At 61.8% G+C, this 16,166-nt stretch overlaps 2 protein-coding genes across 2 annotated transcripts; both read left to right on the top strand.

Annotated features, from left to right (window-relative positions):
* The first annotated feature begins 2,667 nt into the window (after window positions 1-2,667).
* LOC134432937 (uncharacterized) lies at window positions 2,668-8,959 on the top strand. The gene is made up of 5 exons (XM_063181803.1): window positions 2,668-3,076; window positions 3,324-4,325; window positions 4,543-5,523; window positions 5,914-6,924; window positions 7,367-8,959. Exons 1-5 carry the CDS (start codon window positions 2,699-2,701, stop codon window positions 8,339-8,341), a joined length of 4,347 nt encoding a protein of 1,448 aa, XP_063037873.1. The 5' UTR covers window positions 2,668-2,698; the 3' UTR covers window positions 8,342-8,959.
* A 1,452-nt stretch (window positions 8,960-10,411) lies between these two features.
* Window positions 10,412-15,904, top strand: LOC134432929 (uncharacterized). Its single transcript, XM_063181797.1, has 6 exons — window positions 10,412-11,377; window positions 11,609-12,139; window positions 12,230-12,478; window positions 12,969-13,475; window positions 14,352-14,591; window positions 15,824-15,904. The coding sequence occupies exons 1-6, from the start codon at window positions 10,412-10,414 to the stop codon at window positions 15,902-15,904; spliced, it is 2,574 nt and encodes an 857-aa protein (XP_063037867.1).
* Window positions 15,905-16,166: the final 262 nt, after the last annotated feature.

Raw genomic sequence — 16,166 nt, 5'->3', positions numbered from 1 at the left:
CGGCGCTTCCCGATCCTGTTCGGGCATTTCCGGCACTTCCCGATCCTATTCGGGCATTTCCGGCGCTTGCCGATCCCGCTCGGGCTTTCCCGGCGATCCCGATCGGGCCTCTCCGGCGTCTCCTGAGGCGATTCCGCCATTTTCTTGGCGCCGTTCCTGCCGCCGGTTCTGTGCCGGGACCGGAGCCAGTCCCGGGGTTCCTTTGCCACCAGAGCATCCCCAAGGTGTCCCCAAGATGTCCCCAGTGACCATGGAGCCCCAAGAGCTGCGACGGAGCCGGGGGGATGGGACAGAGGGGACACGTGGAAGGGAGAAGGGGCAGGGGGTGGCAGCTGAGGGGACAGGAGGTGGCAGGTGAGGGGACAACAGAGGGGACAGGAGGTGGCAGAGGGGACCAGGGAGGGACAGACGGACAGCAGAGCCCTGCAGGGAGGGGGACAGAGGGGCCACCTCAGGACAGCACAAGTGCCACCATGCCCCTGACACCTTTGCTGTCCCCTGCCCAGCTGTCCCCAGCCTCTTGAGTGCCACCAGCTCCTCGTGTCACCAAGAGCCCCTCAAGTGCCACCAGCCCCTTGAGTGCCACCAGCTCCTCGTATCACCAAGAACCCCTCAAGTGCCACCAGCTCCTTGTGCCACCACGAGCCCCTCAAGTGCCACCAGCTCCTCATGTCCCCGACTGTCCCTAATGTCCCCAATGTCCCTTTGTCTCCATGCTATAATACTACATATAGTTAAAATAGTTGTATTACAGCTGTAAGACTAAATAGTTCTACTTGTAATAGTTATGTTTGAGCTTTATTACAGCTATAATACAAAATAGTAATAAGAGTTATTGTTCTGGTTTGAAAGCCAAACCAGTGAGAGACTCCAAGTCAGAAATACGGAAATTGATTAGGAAAAAAGAAAAACATCAAAATAAATGCAATAAAAAATAAAAGAACTGAGAAAGTCAGAGTTCCCTCGGAAGCGGCCGCCGACGCCGCCGCAGGGGCACTTCCGCCAGTACTTCTGCCAAGCGCGGCTTCTGATTGGCCCGGGCTGCGTTTGGCTCTTCTCGCAACAGGTCTCGCGAGAGCAGCAGGGCCGCCATCTTTGTAGTTCCGCTCCTCACAGCACTCCGCGTTCCCTCCTAAATCCAGCCAGGATAGGCGGAATCCGCCTGGAAATGGCGGAATGGAGCCTAAATCCCCTGGCATTCAATCAAAGCGCCCAAATCCATCCGGTAAAGTCCCCTGGAGCGCTCCCCAAGCTCAACCAGGGCAAACTGCCCGTCTCCGGGGTGAAGCCGCGCCGCCATCTTGGGTGAGGGCAGCTCCGCCCGCTCCTCAGAGCGCTCCGCGTTCCCGCCTACATCCAGCCGGGATAGGCGGAATCCGCCTGGAAATGGCGGGACTGAGCCTAAATCCACTAGGGATGGATCCTAAGTCCCCTGGAAATGAGCCAAAGCACCCAAATCCTGGGGTATCCATGCATACGGGCGGTACTGGAAAGGGCGGGTGCCCAGCCCCTTTCCGGCTCCTCCTGAGGCGTCTCCGCCATTTTCTTGCCGCCGCCACCGGGACCGGTTTTGGACCGGGCCCGGCAGAATCCGCCAGGAAGTTGCGGGACGGAGCCTAAATCGACTGGGGGTGGATCCTAAATCCCCTGTGATTGAGGCAAAGCGCCCAAATCCTTGAGCTTCCATGGAAAGGGCGGGCCCCCAGCCACTTTCCGACCTTTTCTGAGGCGGCTCCGCCATTTTCTCGGCGACGTCCCCGGGGGCCGATTCTGGGCCGGGACCGGCGCTGGTCTCGCGGCTCCTTCGCCACCGAAGCGTCGCCAAGGTGTCCCCAAGGTGTCACCAGTGACCATGGAGCCCAAAGAGGTGCGATGGGACGGGGAGGGGACCCGGGGACTGGCTCGGGGTGCTGGAGGGGACAGCAGAGGGGTGGCAGAGGCTACGAGGGAAGTGGCAGAGGGAACGAGGGAGGGACAGACGGACAGCAGAGCCCTCCAGGGAGGGGCACAAAGGGGAACCCTCGAGGGCAGGGGGCCACCTCAGGACGCCACAAGTGCCACCAGGTCCCTGACACCTTTGCTGTCCCCTCCCCAGCTGTCCCCGGCCATGCTGCAGGCACAGGTCACCGTGGTGGCCACCCTGGGCGAGCTGCTGGACACCCTGCCGAGGCGGGACGAGGAGATGCTGCTTGAGTGCCTAAAGCACCTGTACAGGGGCCTGGAGGAATTCACCAAGGAGCTGCGGGTCACCCTGCGCTGCATTGATGACACCTGGAAGCGCCGCATTGTCACCGATGATGCTGATGGCGGTGTCACCTCCCTGAGCCGGGCCCTGGCCGCCCTCAGGAGCACCCCAGGGACCACCCAGGACCGTGTGGCAATGGCGGCCAGTGAGTGGCAGGGGTCGGTGGCTGTGCTTGTGGACAGGTGGGCCCAGCTCAACAGGAAGGCCTCTGAGCTCCGTGACACCTGGAGCGAGGTGGCCACTGAGGCGATGACTGCCGAGCTCAGGGAGCTGCAGGCCAAGGCTGCCCGTTATGGGACAGCTCAGGAACACAGCGTGGAGCTGGGTCAGGCTCAGGGAGGAGGGGGCCGAGGTGGCGGGAGGAGGGAGGAGGGGGCCAAGGTGGCGGCCAGGACTGAATTCCCAGTTAGAGAAGGGGCCAGGGTGGCTGCCAGTGAGGCAACAACGGCCACCATGGTGAGACAGCAGCTGGAGGTGGCCCTGTGGCCGCTGGAGCGCTTGGTGGCCGCGTGTGACGAAGCCACCGCGTTCCCCCGGGAGCTGCTGTTGCTGCTCGGGGACATCAAGGCCACCCTAGAGGCATCCCCCGATGTCCCCGAGGACTTGGTGGCCAAGGTGGCCGAGGCCGAGCGGCTGTGGGAGGCCAACGCCCGCCTGGCCAAGGGTCACCTGCTGGGGATAATTGATGACATCCCCGACTTGAGTAGCAAGGGTGGCCGTGCCAGGCCCACTGCCCGTGAGGTGGACAAGGGGTGCCAAAGAGCCATGGAGGACATCTCAAGGCTCCTTCGCCCCCCGGAGCGTTCCCAGCGCATCCTGAAGTTGTCCCAAGTGAGTGTGGAGCTCCATAAGGTGCAACAGGGGAGCAGGGAGAGGCAACAGAGGGGACACGGTATGGGGGAATGGGGCAATGGGGGATGTGGGGATATGGGGCGGGAGGGGACACGGGGGTGGCAGCAGGGACAAGAGGCTGACAAAGGGACAGAGGGGTCCAATGGCACCCCTTGAGGGAAGGAAGGCACCCCAGGAGGCCACAAGTGCCACCATGTCCCTGACACCTCCCCTGTCTGTTCCCCAGCCGTCCCCAGCCCTGCTGCAGCCACAGGTCACCGTGGTGGCCACCCTGGGCGAGCTGCTGGATACCCTGCCCAGGCGGGACGAGGAGACGCTGCTGCTGGTGATGCCCCCGGCGTGCCTGCACGAGGACCTGAACAAATTCATCAAGGGGCTGTGGGAAGCCGTGGGGTGCACTAAGTGTGTCTGGTACCACTGCTACGACCCCGACGGCATTGCCTACCCGGTCACCTCCCTGAGCCGCGCCCTGGCCGCCTACCAGAGCACGCCGTGGACCACCTGGAGCAGTGTGACGATGACAGCCCGCACGTGGCCCGTGTGGGTGCTGGCGGACAGCTGGGATGAGCTGGCCAAGAAAGCCGCCAAGCTCCGCAATGCCTGCAAGGAGGTGGTCACCGAGGCAGCCTCCGAGGAGGCCACGGCCACCGCCCGAGTGAGGAAGCTGCGGGAAAAGGCTGCCCGTGATGGGACAGCTCAGGGAAACACGGCGGAGCTGGGTCAGGCCCTGGGCAGGGAGCAGGGGGCCGAGGTGGTGGCCGGGCAGGGAGCCCAGGCGAGGGAACAGGCCAGGGTGGCTGCCATCCAGGCAACAAGGGCCACCAGGAGGAGACAGCAGCTGGAGGCGGCCCTGGGGCTGCTGGAGCGCTTGGTGGCCGCGTGTGACGAAGCCGCCGCGTTCCCCCGGGAGCTGCAGCGCAGGGTTGGGGACATCGAGGCCGCCCTGGAGGACACAAATGAGGCGTCTCCCGATGTCCCCGAGGACTTGGTGGCCAAGGTGGCCGAGGCCGAGCGGCTGTGGGAGGCCACCACCTGCCTGGGCAAGGATCACCTGCTGGGGGCAGTTGATGACATCGTCAACTTCTGTTTCAATTTTGGTGACAATAACTCCACTGAGGTGGCCGAGCGGTGCCGAAGAGCCGCGGAGGACATCCCAAGGCTCCTTCAACCCCGAGAGCGTCCCCAAGGTGTCCCCAAGGTGTTCCCACTGAGCAAGGAGCTCCAAGAGGTGCGACGGGGCAAGGCGGGAGAGAGGGGGGGAAGAGGGACACAGAGGATGGAGGGGGTGGCAGAGGGACAGCAGTGGGGGCAGGGTGGTGGTAGAGGGAACAAGAGGCTGACAGAGGGATGGAGGGAATAAAGGAGACCTCTTGGGGGCTGAGGGGCCACCTCAGGAGGCCGCAAGTGCCACCATGTCCCTGACACCTCCCCTGTCTGTTCCCCAGCTGTCCCTGGCCCTGCTGCAGCCACAGGTGATCGTGGTGGCCACCCTGGGCGAGCTGCTGGACACCCTGCCCAGGATGGACAAGAAGATGCTGGTGTTCCTGTCCCCAGGGTGCCCATACTGGGTTCTGGAGGAATTCACCAATGAGCTCTGGGCCACCGTGAGCTGTATTGATGACACCTGCAGGCGCCACAATGTCGCCTGCGATGATGGTGGCCCTGTCACCTCCCTGAGCCAGGCTCTGGCCGCCTACAAGAGCAGCCCAGGGACATCCCGGGAGCGTGTGACAATGGCCGCCAGCGAGTGGCACCGGTCGGTGGATGCGCTCGAGCAGAGCTGGGCCCAGGTGGCCAGGAAGGCCGCCAATCTCCGTGACATCTACAAGAATGTGGCCTCTGAAGCGGCCGAAAGAGCGGCCAACACCACCGCCCAGGCCAGGGGTCTGAAGGACTGGGCTGCACTTTATGGCACAGCTCAGGAAAACGTGGTGGAGCTGGGTCAGGCCCTGGGCTGGTGGGGCGCGGTGAGGAGAGAGGCCAGGGTGGCTGCCAGCGAGGCAGCAACAGCCACCATGGTGACACAGCAGCTGGAGGCGGCCCTGGGGCTGCTGCAGCGCTTGGTGGCCGCCTGTGACAAAGCCACCGCCTTCCCCCGGGAGCTGCAGCGCAGGGTTGGGGACATCGAGGCTGCCCTGGAGGGGACGAATGAGGCTTCCCCCGATGTCCCCGAGGGCTTGGTGGCCAAGGTGGCCGAGGCCGAGCGGCTGTGGGAGGCCAACGCCCGCCTGGCCAAGGATCACCTGCTGGGGACACTTGAAGACGTCATCGGCTTCCATTTCACCTGTGGTCCCACTGGCCCCAGTGCCCGTGGGGTGCCCAAGCGGTGCCAAAGAGCCACTGAGGACATCCCAAGGCTCCTTCGACCCCCAGAGAGCATCCAGAACATTCCCGAGGTGTTCCCAGTGAGCACGGAGCTCCAAGAGGTGCGACAGGGGTGGGGGAGAGGGGGACAGAGGGGACACTGGGGTGGAAGGGGTGGCAATGGGGAAATGGAGGGGACACAGGAAGGCTGGCGGGAGGGAACAGGGGGTCACAAAGGGGACAGGAGGCAGTGGCAGGAAGGGGGGAGGTGACAGAGGGGTGGAGGGGAAAGGGGGGATGAGGGGACATGGGGGTTGGGGGGAGTGGCAGAGTGGGCAGCAGTGGGAGCACTGGGTGGAACAGGCTATGAGGGGGTGGACAGGGGGTGAGAGAGGGAACAAGAGGCTGACAAAGGGACGGAGGGGACAAAAGGGACACCTCAGTGGATGGGGAACACCCCAGGAGGCCATAATGCCACCAGGTCCCTGACACCTCCCCTGTCTCCTCCTCAGCGGTCCTCGGCCATGCTGCAGGCACAGGTCACCGTGGTGGCCACCCTGGGCGAGCTGCTGGACACCCTGCCCAGGAGGGACAAGGAGATTCTGCTGCCCGTGTCTGCACTGAGCCTGTACTGGGAGCTGGTGGACTTCACTGAGAGCCTCCTTGTCACCCTGTACTGCGTTGATGACACCTGGTGGCGCCGCAATGTCACCGACAGTGATGATGACCCTCCCACCTACACTGATGGCGACCATCTCACCTCCCTGAGCTGTGCCCTGGCTGCCTACCAGAGCACCGAATGGACCGACTGGCACCATGTGACAAAGGCAGCCAGCAAGTGGCCGGGCTCGGTGGCTGTGCTTGTGCACAGATGGGCCCAGCTGGCCAGGGCGGCCACCAAGCTCCACAACACCTGCAGGGTGATGGTCACTGAGGCGGCCGACAGGGCGGCCACCATCGCCACCAAGGCCAGGAAGCTGCAGGACGAGGCTGCCCGTGATGGGACAGCTCAGGAAAACATGGTGGGGCTGGGTCAGGCCCTGGGCGGGGAGCAGGGGGCCGAGGTGGTGGCCGGGCGTGAAGCCCAGGTGAGGGAACAGGCCAGGTTGGCTGCCAGCTTGGCAACAAGGGCCACCATGGTGAGACAGCAGCTGGAGGCGGCCCTGGGGCTGCTGGAGCGCTTGGTGGCCGCCTGTGACAAAGCCACCGCGTTCCCCCGGGAGCTGCAGCGCAGGGTTGGGGACATCAAGACCATCCTGGAGGGGACGAATGAGGCGTTCCCCGATGTCCCCGAGGGCTTGGTGGCCAAGGTGGCCGAGGCCGAGCGGCTGTGGGAGGCCAACGCCCGCCTGGCCAAGGATCACCTGCTGGGGGCAGTTCCGGACACCATCAAGGTCTTGTTCAATGGTGGTCCCGACAGCCCCCGTGAGGTGGCCAAAGAGCGGTGCCAAAGAGCCATGGAGGACATCCCAAGGCTCCTTCGACCCCCAGAGTGTCCCCAGAGCGTCCCCGAGGTGTCCCCAGTGAGTATGGAGCCCCAAAGAGGTTTAACGGGCGACGGGGGGACAGGAGCTGGGGGAGGAGAGGGGGACTGAGGGGACACTGAGGAGGAAGGGGCAATTCCTGGGGATGGAGGGAACACTGGGATGGAGGGAGGCGACAGGAGGGAGTGGCAGGAAGGGGGGAGGTGACAGAGGAGTGGAGGGAAAAGGGGTAAGGGGGCAGAGGGGGATGGGGGTACACGGCGGGGAGGGGACAGGGAGGGCAGGTGGGTGTGGCAGAGGGGACAGCATTGGGGGCAGGGGGTGGGAGGGGCTATGAGGGGAGGGGCAGGGGGTGGCAGAGGGAACAAGAGGCTGACAGAAAGATGGAGGGGACAAACTGGGACCCCTCAGAGGCAGGGTGGCACCCCAGCAGGCCCTAAGTGCCGCCAGGTCCCTGACACCTTTGCTGTCCCCTCCCCAGCTGTCCCCGGCCCTGCTGCAGCCACAGGTCACCGTGGTGGCCACCCTGGGCAAGCTGGTGGCCACCCTGCCCACGCAGCAGGAGGAGGAGATGCTGCTGCTCGAGTGCCCAGGGCACCTGCACAGGGGCCTGAAGGAATTCACCAATGAGCTCTGGGACACCCGGTACTGCATTGACGACACCTGGAGGCGCCACATTGTCACCGATGATGATGATGATGATGATGATGATGATGATGATGATGGCGGTGTCACCTCCCTGAGCCAGGCCCTGGCTGCCCTCAGGAGCACCCCACGGACCACCAGGCTCCGTGTGGCGATGGCCACCGAGTGGCAGGGGTCGTTGGCTGTGCTTGTGAACAGCTGGGCCAGGCTGGTCAGGAAGGCCACCGAGCTCCGTGACACCTGCAGGGATTTGGCCACCAAGGCGGCCGACAGGGCGGGCACCGCCACCAGCCAGGGCAGGGAGGTGCAGGCCCAGGCTGCCTGTGATGGGACAGCTCTGGAACGCACGGGGGAGCTGGGTCAGGCCCTGGGTGGGGAGGAGGGGGCTGAGGGTGCGGCCAGGCCTCAGTTCCCGGTGAGGGAAGAGGCCACGGAGGCTGGCAGCGAGGCAAGAAGGGCGAGACATCGGCTGTGGGCGGCCCTGGGGCTGCTGGAGCGCTTGGTGGCCGCGTGTCGCAAAGGCACCGCGTTCCCCCGGGAGCTGCAGCGCCTGCTCAGGGACACCAGGGTCGCCCTGGAGGGGACGAATGAGGCGTCCCCCATTGTCCCTGAGGACTTGGTGGCCAAGGTAGCCAAGGCCGAGCGGCTGTGGGAGGCCAACACCCGCCTGGCCAAGGATCACCTGCTGAGGATAATTGAGGACATCCTCAACTTCTATAGCAAGGATGGCCGTGCCAGGCCCAGTGCCCGTGAGGTGGCCAAGCAGTGCCAAAGAGCCATCGAGGACATCCCAAATCCGCTGCAGGGATGATGATGTCAGTGCCATGACGTCATAATGGCAGTTATAAAAAGTGCATTTATTTTATGATTGGCTTTTCGCAAGTATTAAAATGAATGTTATATATGTTGTATTAGGAAGTAACACTATATTAATTCTCGTAAGTAGTGCATTAAATATAGTTTTAGGTTATAACAAAATGTTAAAATAGAAACTATGCTATGTAGGATACTGTTTTTAAGGAAAGGGGTCACAGCGAGATAGCAGCCACAGGACACCTGAATCTTTCAGAGAAAAAGAATTCATTGCCCTCCTATCCGGAGAAACGAACTTCTTCCCGCCTCAAAGGCGGTGTTAGGATTCGTAGGAAGAAGTTGATGATGACCAGACAGAATCCTGTGTTTGAATGGAATTGATGCATCATGTATGACCTGTATGAATATGCAACAGGGTATTGCTTTTAACGGTTAATCCTCTTTTAACGGGTGTCCTTTTTCAGGCTCGTACTGCCCTGACAAAGGTACCTGGACATCCGTAACTCTTTGTCTTTGATGTCTCATATTGTCTGAATTCAAATTGTCCAAATTATTATTACTGCAATTGTATTACTATTTTTATAGCCATTTCATTACTAATAAATTTTTAAAATTTTAAAAACAAGTGATTGGCGTTTTTCACACCCCTGGCGCCTCTGAAGAGAACCAGGACAGCGCCCGCTCTTTCCCTGAAGCCGCGCCGCCATCTTGGGTGAGGGCAGTTCCGCCCGCTCCTCAGAGCGCTCCGCGTTCCCTCATAAATCCAGCCGGGAACGGCGAAATCCGCCTGGAAATGGCGGGACGGAGTCTAAATTCCCTGGGGCTGGATCCTAAATCCCCTGGGATTGAGCCAAAGCGCCCAAATCCACCGAGCAGCCTCCCTCAGGAGCGCTCCCCAGGCTCAAGCAGCTCAAACTGCCCGTCTCTGGGGTGAGGCTGCGCCGCCATCTTGGGTGAGGGCAGTTCCGCCCGCTCCTCAGAGCGCTCCGCGTTCCCGCCTAAATCCAGCCGGGACAGGCGGAATCCGCCTGGAAATGGCGGAATGCAGCCTAAATCCCCTGGGGCTGAGCCTAAATCTCCTGGCATTCAACCAAAGCGCCCAAATCCATCCAGTAAAGTCCCCCAGGAGCGCTCCGCAGGCTCAACCAGCACAAACTGCCCGGCTCCGGGGTGAAGCCGCGCCGCCATCTTGGGTGAGGGCAGTTCTGCCCGCTTCTCAGAGCGCTCCGCGTTCCCGCCTAAATCCAGCCGGGAATGGCGAAATCCGCCTGGAAATGGCGAGGCGGAGCCTGTATTCCCTGGGGATGGATCCTAAATCCCCTGGGATTGAGCCAAAGCGCCCAAATCCTGGGGTATCCATGCATAAGGGCGGTACTGGAAAGGGCGGGTGCCCAGCCCCTTTCCGGCCCCTCCTGAGGCTGCTCCGCCATTTTCTTGGCGCCGCCACCGGGACCGGTTTTGGACCGGGCCCGGCAGAATCCGCCAGGAAGTTGCGGGACGGAGCCTAAATCGACTGGGGGTGGATCCTAAATCCCCTGTGATTGAGGCAAAGCGCCCAAATCCTTGAGCTTCCATGGAAAGGGCGGGCGCCCAGCCACTTTCCCACCCTCTCTGAGGCGGCTCCGCCATTTTCTCGGCGACGTCCCCGGGGGCCGAGTCTGGGCCGGGACCGGCGCTGGTCTCGCGGCTTCTTCGCCACCAGAGCGTTCCCAAGGTGTCCCCAAGGTGTCACCAGTGACCATGGAGCCCAAAGAGGTGCGATGGGATGGGGAGGGGACCAGGGACTGTCTCGGGGTGGTGGAGGGGACAGCAGAGGGTGGCAGAGGCTACGAGGGAAGTGGCAGAGGGAACGAGGGAGGGACAGACGGACAGCAGAGCCCTCCAGGGAGGGGCACAAAGGGGAACCCTCGGGGGCAGGGGGCCACCTCAGGACGCCACAAGTGCCACCAGGTCCCTGACACCTTTGCTGTCCCCTCCCCAGCTGTCCCCGGCCATGCTGCAGGCACAGGTCACCGTGGTGGCCACCCTGGGCGAGCTGCTGGACACCCTGCCCAGGCGGGAGGAGGAGATGCACAGGGGCCTGAAGGAATTCACCGCGGTGCTCCGGGTCGCCCTTAATCGCTGCATTGATGACACCTGGAGGCGCCACCCTGTCACCTCCCTGAGCAAGGCCCTGGCTGCCTACGAGAGCACCCCAGGGATCAGCCTAGGTGACGTCGCAAGGGCGGCCAGTTTGTGGCAGTTGTCGGCGGATTTGCTTCTGGACAGGTGGGCTCAGCTGGCCAGGGAGGCCACCAAGCTCTGTCACGCCTGGAGCAAGGTGGCCACTGAGGCAATCACCACCCAGGCCAGGGAGCTGCAGGAGAAGGCTGCCCGTGATGGGACAGCTCAGGAACACATGGTAGAGCTGGGTCAGGCCCTGGGTGGGGAGGAGGGGGCCGAGGTGGCGGCCAGGACTGAATCCCCAGTGAGGGAAGAGGCCATGGTGGCTGCCAGCGAGGCAACAAGGGCCACCAAGCAGAGACAGTGGGTGTGGGCAGCCCTGGGGCTGCTGCAGCGCTTGGTGGCCGCGTGTGACGAAGCCACCGCGTTCGCCCGGGAGCTGCAGCGCCTGCTCGGGGACACCAAGATTGCCCTGGAGGCTACAAAGGAGAAATCCCCTGATGTCCCGGAGGACTCGGAGGCCGCGTGTGACGAAGCCGCCACCTTCCGCTGGAGTCTGTGGCACGTGTTCAGGCGTCTCAAGGCCACCCAGAAGGAGACAAAGAAGAAACTCCCCGATGCCTTGGTGGCCAAGGTGGACGAGGCCGAGCAGCTGTGGGAGGCCAACGTCCGCCTGGCCAAGGATCACCTGCTGGGGACAGTTGACGACATCACCAAGTTCTATTTCACTGATTTTCCCGTCAGCCCCGGCCCGTGTGGAGTGGCCGAGCGGTGCCAAAGAGCCATGGAGGACATCCCAAGGCTCCTTCGACCCCCAGAGCGTCCTCAAGGTGTCCCCAAGGTGTCCCCAGTGAGCACGGAGCCCCAAGAGGTGCGATGGGGGAGGGTGGGGGAGGGAGAGAGGGACAGAGGGGACACGGTGGGGGGAGAATGGGGGATATGGGAGGGGGAGGGGACACGGGGGCTGGCAGGGGTGGCAGTGGGGACAAGAGGCTGACAAAGGGACGGAGGGGACAAATGTCACCCCTTGAGGGCACTGGGGCCACCACAGGAGGCTGCAAGTGCCACCAGGTCCCTGACACGACCCCTGTCCCCTCCCCAGCTGTCCCGGGCCCTGCTGCAGCCACAGGTCACCGTGGTGGCCACCCTGGGCGAGCTGCTGGCCACCCTGCCCACATGGAAGGAGATGCTGCTGCTCGAGTCCCCAAAGCGCCTGCACAGGGGCCTGAAGGAATTCACCAAGGAGCTCTGGCTCACCCTGCACTGCATGGATGACGCCCGGAGGCGCCACATTGTCACCGATGATGATGATGATGGCCTTCTCACCTTCCTGAGCCGGGCCCTGGCTGCCCTCAGGAGCACCCCACAGAGCACCCAGGGCCGTGTGGCAATGGTGGCCAGCGAGTGGCAGCAGGCGGTGTCTGTGCTTGTGGACAGGTGGGCCCAGCTGGCCGGGAAGGCCACCGAGCTCCACGACACCTGCAGGGTGGCCACTGAGGCAATGACCGCCCGGGCCAGGGAGCTGCAGGCCAAGGCTGCTCCTTGTGGGAAGGCTGAGGAACACAGGGTGGAGCTGGGTCAGGGCCTGGGCGGGGATGAGGGGGCCAAGGTGGTGGCCAGGTGTGAATCCCAGGTGAGGAGAGAGGCCATGGAGGCTGCCAGCGAGGCAACCAGGGCCACCATGGTGACACAGCAGATGTGGGCGGCCCTGGGGCTGCTGCAGTGTTTGGTGGCCGCGTGTGACAGAGCCGCCGTGTTACCCCGAGAGCTGCAGCGCCTGCTCGGGGACATCAAGGCTGACCTGGAGGGGACAAAGAAGAAGTTCCCCAATATCACCAAGGATTTGGTGGCCATGGCCGAGCGGCTGTGGGAGGCCAACGCCCAACTGGCCAGGAATCACCTGCTGGGGGCAGTTGACGACTTCCTGGACTACTATAGCAAGGGTGGCCGTGCCAGGCCCCGTGCCGATGAGGTGGCCAAGTGGTGCCAAAGAGCCATGGAGGACATCCCAAGGCTCCTTCGACACTCACAGCATACCCAAGGTGTCCCCAGGGTGTCCCCAGTGAGCACGGAGCTCCAAAAGGTTCGATGGCGGGGGGAGGGAGGATAAGGGGTCATAAAGGGGACAGGAGGGAGTGACAGGAAGGGAGGAGGTCGCACGGGGGGTGGGGACAGTGAGGGATGGGGTGTACACGGCGGGGAGGGGACACGGGGGCTGGCAGAGGGGACAGCAGGAGGTGGGAGGGGCTATGAGGGGAGGGGCAGGGGGTGCCAGAGTGAAACAAGAGGCTGACAAAGGGACAGAGGGGGCAAATGGCACCCCTTGGGGGCAGGAGGCCACAAGTGCCACCAGGTCCCTGACACCTTTGCTGTCCCCTCCCCAGCCGTCCCCAGCTATGCTGCAGCCACAGGTCACCGTGGTGGCCATCCTGGGTGAGCTGCTGGCCACCCTGCCCACGCAGGAGGAGGAGGAGATGCTGCTCAAGTCCTCAAAGCGCCTGCACAGGGGCCTGAAGGAATTCACCAAGGAGTTGCGGGTCGCCCTGCGCTGCATTGATGACAGCTGGAGGCACCACATTGTCACCGATGATGATGATAACCCTGTCCCCTCCCTGAGCCGGGACCTGGCTGCCCTCAGGAGAACCCTATGGACAACCCCGGACTGTGTGGCAATGGCCGCCAGCGAGTGGCAGCGGTCGGTGGCTGTGCTTGTGGACAGGTGGAGCCAGGTGGCCGGGAAGGCCACCGAGCTCCGTGACACCTGCAGGATGGTGGTCACTGAGGCACTCATCGCCAACATCAGGGAGCTGCAGGACGAGGCTGCCCGTGATGGGACAGCTCAGGAACACAGGGTGGAGCCGGATCAGGCCCTGGGCAGGGAGGAGGGGGCCAAGATGGCGGCCGGGCCTGAATCTCCGGTGAGGGAAGAGGCCATGGTGGCTGCCAGTGAGGCAACAACGGCCACCATGGTAAAGGAGCGGGTGTGGGCGGCCCTGGGGCTGCTGGAGCGCTTGGTGGCCGCGTGTGACGAAGCCACCGCGTTCCCCGAGGAGCTGCAGCACTTGGTGGCCGCGTGTGACGAAGCCACCGCGTTCCCCCGGGAGCTGCAGCGCCTGCTCAGGGACACCGAGACCGCCCTGGAGGGGACAAATGCGGCGTTCTCCACTGTCCCCAAGGACTTGGTGGCCAAGGTGGCCGTGGCTGAGCGGCTGTGGGAGGCCAACGCCCGCCTGGCCAAGGATCACCTGCTGGGGATAATTGAGGACATCCTCAACTACTATCGCAGGGGTGGTCGTGCCAGGCCCAGTGCCCGAGAGGTGGCCAAGCGGTGCCAAAGAGCCACTGAGGACATCCCAAATCTGCTGCAGGGATGATGATGTCACTGCCATGACGTCATAATGGCACTGACATAATCGGGGACATCACTGCTGTCACCTCTCCCCTCCCCATGCAGTATTTGAGACTAATGTCCCAAATCCTTATGGGAATTGACCTCACTCAGGGGACATTTTTGACAACACAGATGGGGCATTTTGCTGCATGTGGATAATTTTATGCTATTTTATTACGATTAAATTATATATTTTTTTAAAAAGTGACTTGCGTTTCTGACGCCGGAGAAGGCTCCACGGCTCCCCTCAGACGCCGCCGCCATCTTGAATACGCCTCCCTCACGCCCATGTTCCCGCCTTTTTTGCAAATCTCGCGAGATTTCACCTGAAGCAGCGCCGCCATCTTTATTCTGGGCAGGCTTTTCCATTACACTACACCTAATTCACCGTGTGGCAATGGTGGCCAGCGAGTGGCAGGGGTGGGTGGCTGTGCTTGTGAACCGCTGGGGCCAGGTGGCCAGGACAGCCCCCGAGCTCCGCAACACGTGCAGGAGGGTGGTCGCTGAGGCACTCATCGCCGAGTTCAGGGAGCGGCAGGCCAAGGCTGCCTTTGATGGGAAGGCTGAGGAACGCAGGGTGGAGCTGGGTCAGGCCCTGGGCAGGGAGGAGGGGGCCAAGATGGCGGCCGGGCCTGAATCCCCAGTGAGGAGAGAGGCCATGGTGGTTGTAAGCGTGGAAACAACGGCCACCATGGTGAGAGAGCGGGTGTGGGCGGCCCTGGGGCTGCTGGAGCGCTTGGTGGCCGCGTGTGACGAAGCCACCGCATTCCCCGAGGAGCTGCAGCGCCTGCTCAGGGACACCGAGACCGCCCTGGAGGGGACAAATGTGGCGTTCCCCACTGTCCCCAAGGACTTGGTGGCCAAGGTGGCCGAGGCCGAGCGGCTGTGGGAGGCCAACGCCCGCCTGGCCAAGGATCACCTGCTGGGGATTATTGATGATATCCTCGACTGCTGTAGTAAGGGTGGCCATGCCAGGCCCAGTGCCCGTGAGCTGGCCAAGCGGTGCCAAAGAGCCATCGAGGACATCTGAAATCTGCTGCAGGGATGATGATGTCACTGCCATGACATGATAATGGCAGTTGTGAAAAATGCATTTATTTTATGATTGGCTTTTTGCAATTATTAAAATGAATGTTATATGTCCTGTATTAGAAAGTAATGCTGTATAAGTTCTCTTTAGTACTGTGTTAAATATAGTTTTAGGTTATAACAAAATGTTAAAATAGAAATGATGCTATGAAGGATACTTTTTTTAAAGAAAGGACTCGTAGTGAGATAGCAGCCAAGGGACACCTGAATCTTTCAGAGAAAAAGAATTCATTGCCCTTCAATCAGGAGAAACGAACTTCTTTCGCCCTCGAAGGCGCTGTTAGGACTCGGAGGAAGAAGCTAACGATGATCAGACAGAATCCTGTGTTTGAATGGAATTGATGCATCATGTAAGACATGTATGACTATGCAACAGGCTGTGATTTTTAAGGGTTAATACTTTGTTAACGTGGGTCTTTTTTCGGGCTCGTGCTGCCCTGACAAAGGTACCTGGACATCCGTAACTCTTTGTATTTGTTGTCTCATATTGTCTTAATTTAAATTGTTCACATTATTATTACTGCAATTGTATTACTATTTTTATAGCCTTTTTATTACTATTAAATTTTTAAAATTTTAAAAACAAGTGATTGGCGTTTTTCACACCCCTGGCGCCTCTGAAGAGAACCAGGACAGCGCCCGCTCTTTCCCTGAAGCCGCGCCGCCATCTTGGGTGAGGGCAGTTCCGCCCGCTCCTCAGAGCGCTCCGCGTTCCCTCATAAATCCAGCCGGGAACGGCGGAATCCGCCTGGAAATGGCGGGACGGAGTCTAAATTCCCTGGGGCTGGATCCTAAATCTCCTGGGATTGAGCCAAAGCGCCCAAATCCACCGGGCAGCGTCCCTCAGGAGCGCTCCCCAGGCTCAAGCAGCGCAAACTGCCCGTCTCTGGGGTGAGGCTGCGCCGCCATCTTGGGTGAGGGCAGTTCCGCCCGCTCCTCAGAGCGCTCCGCGGTCCCTCATAAATCCAGCCGGGACAGGCGGAATCCGCCTGGAAATGGCGGAATGGAGCCTAAATCCCCTGGGGCTGAGCCTAAATTCCCTGGCATTCAACCAAAGCGCCCAAATACATCCAGTAAAGTCCCCCAGGAGCGCTCCGCAGGCTCAACTAGCACAAACTGCCCGGATCTGGGGTGAAGCCGCGCCGCCATCTTGGGTGAGGGCAGTTCCGCCCGCTCCTCA

Source organism: Melospiza melodia, assembly GCF_035770615.1.
Source record: "Melospiza melodia melodia isolate bMelMel2 chromosome 7 unlocalized genomic scaffold, bMelMel2.pri SUPER_7_unloc_3, whole genome shotgun sequence".
NCBI classification, from domain to species: Eukaryota; Metazoa; Chordata; class Aves; order Passeriformes; family Passerellidae; genus Melospiza; species Melospiza melodia.
Note: the sequence above shows the minus strand (reverse complement) of the source record. Positions and strands in the feature narration are given on the sequence as shown.

Excerpts from the sequence above, each read along its gene's own strand:
- LOC134432937 (XM_063181803.1), top strand. The coding sequence starts at position 2,699 with ATGGTGAGACAGCAGCTGGAGGTGGCCCTGTGGCCGCTGGAGCGCTTG. Across the intron at positions 3,077-3,323 it reads GCATCCTGAAGTTGTCCCAA|CCGTCCCCAGCCCTGCTGCA; the intron begins GTGAGTGTGGAG and ends TCTGTTCCCCAG. Across the intron at positions 4,326-4,542 it reads TGAGCAAGGAGCTCCAAGAG|CTGTCCCTGGCCCTGCTGCA; the intron begins GTGCGACGGGGC and ends TCTGTTCCCCAG.
- LOC134432929 (XM_063181797.1), top strand. The coding sequence starts at position 10,412 with ATGCACAGGGGCCTGAAGGAATTCACCGCGGTGCTCCGGGTCGCCCTT. Across the intron at positions 11,378-11,608 it reads TGAGCACGGAGCCCCAAGAG|CTGTCCCGGGCCCTGCTGCA; the intron begins GTGCGATGGGGG and ends TCCCCTCCCCAG. Across the intron at positions 13,476-14,351 it reads AGGCAACAACGGCCACCATG|GTGGCCAGGACAGCCCCCGA; the intron begins GTAAAGGAGCGG and ends CGCTGGGGCCAG.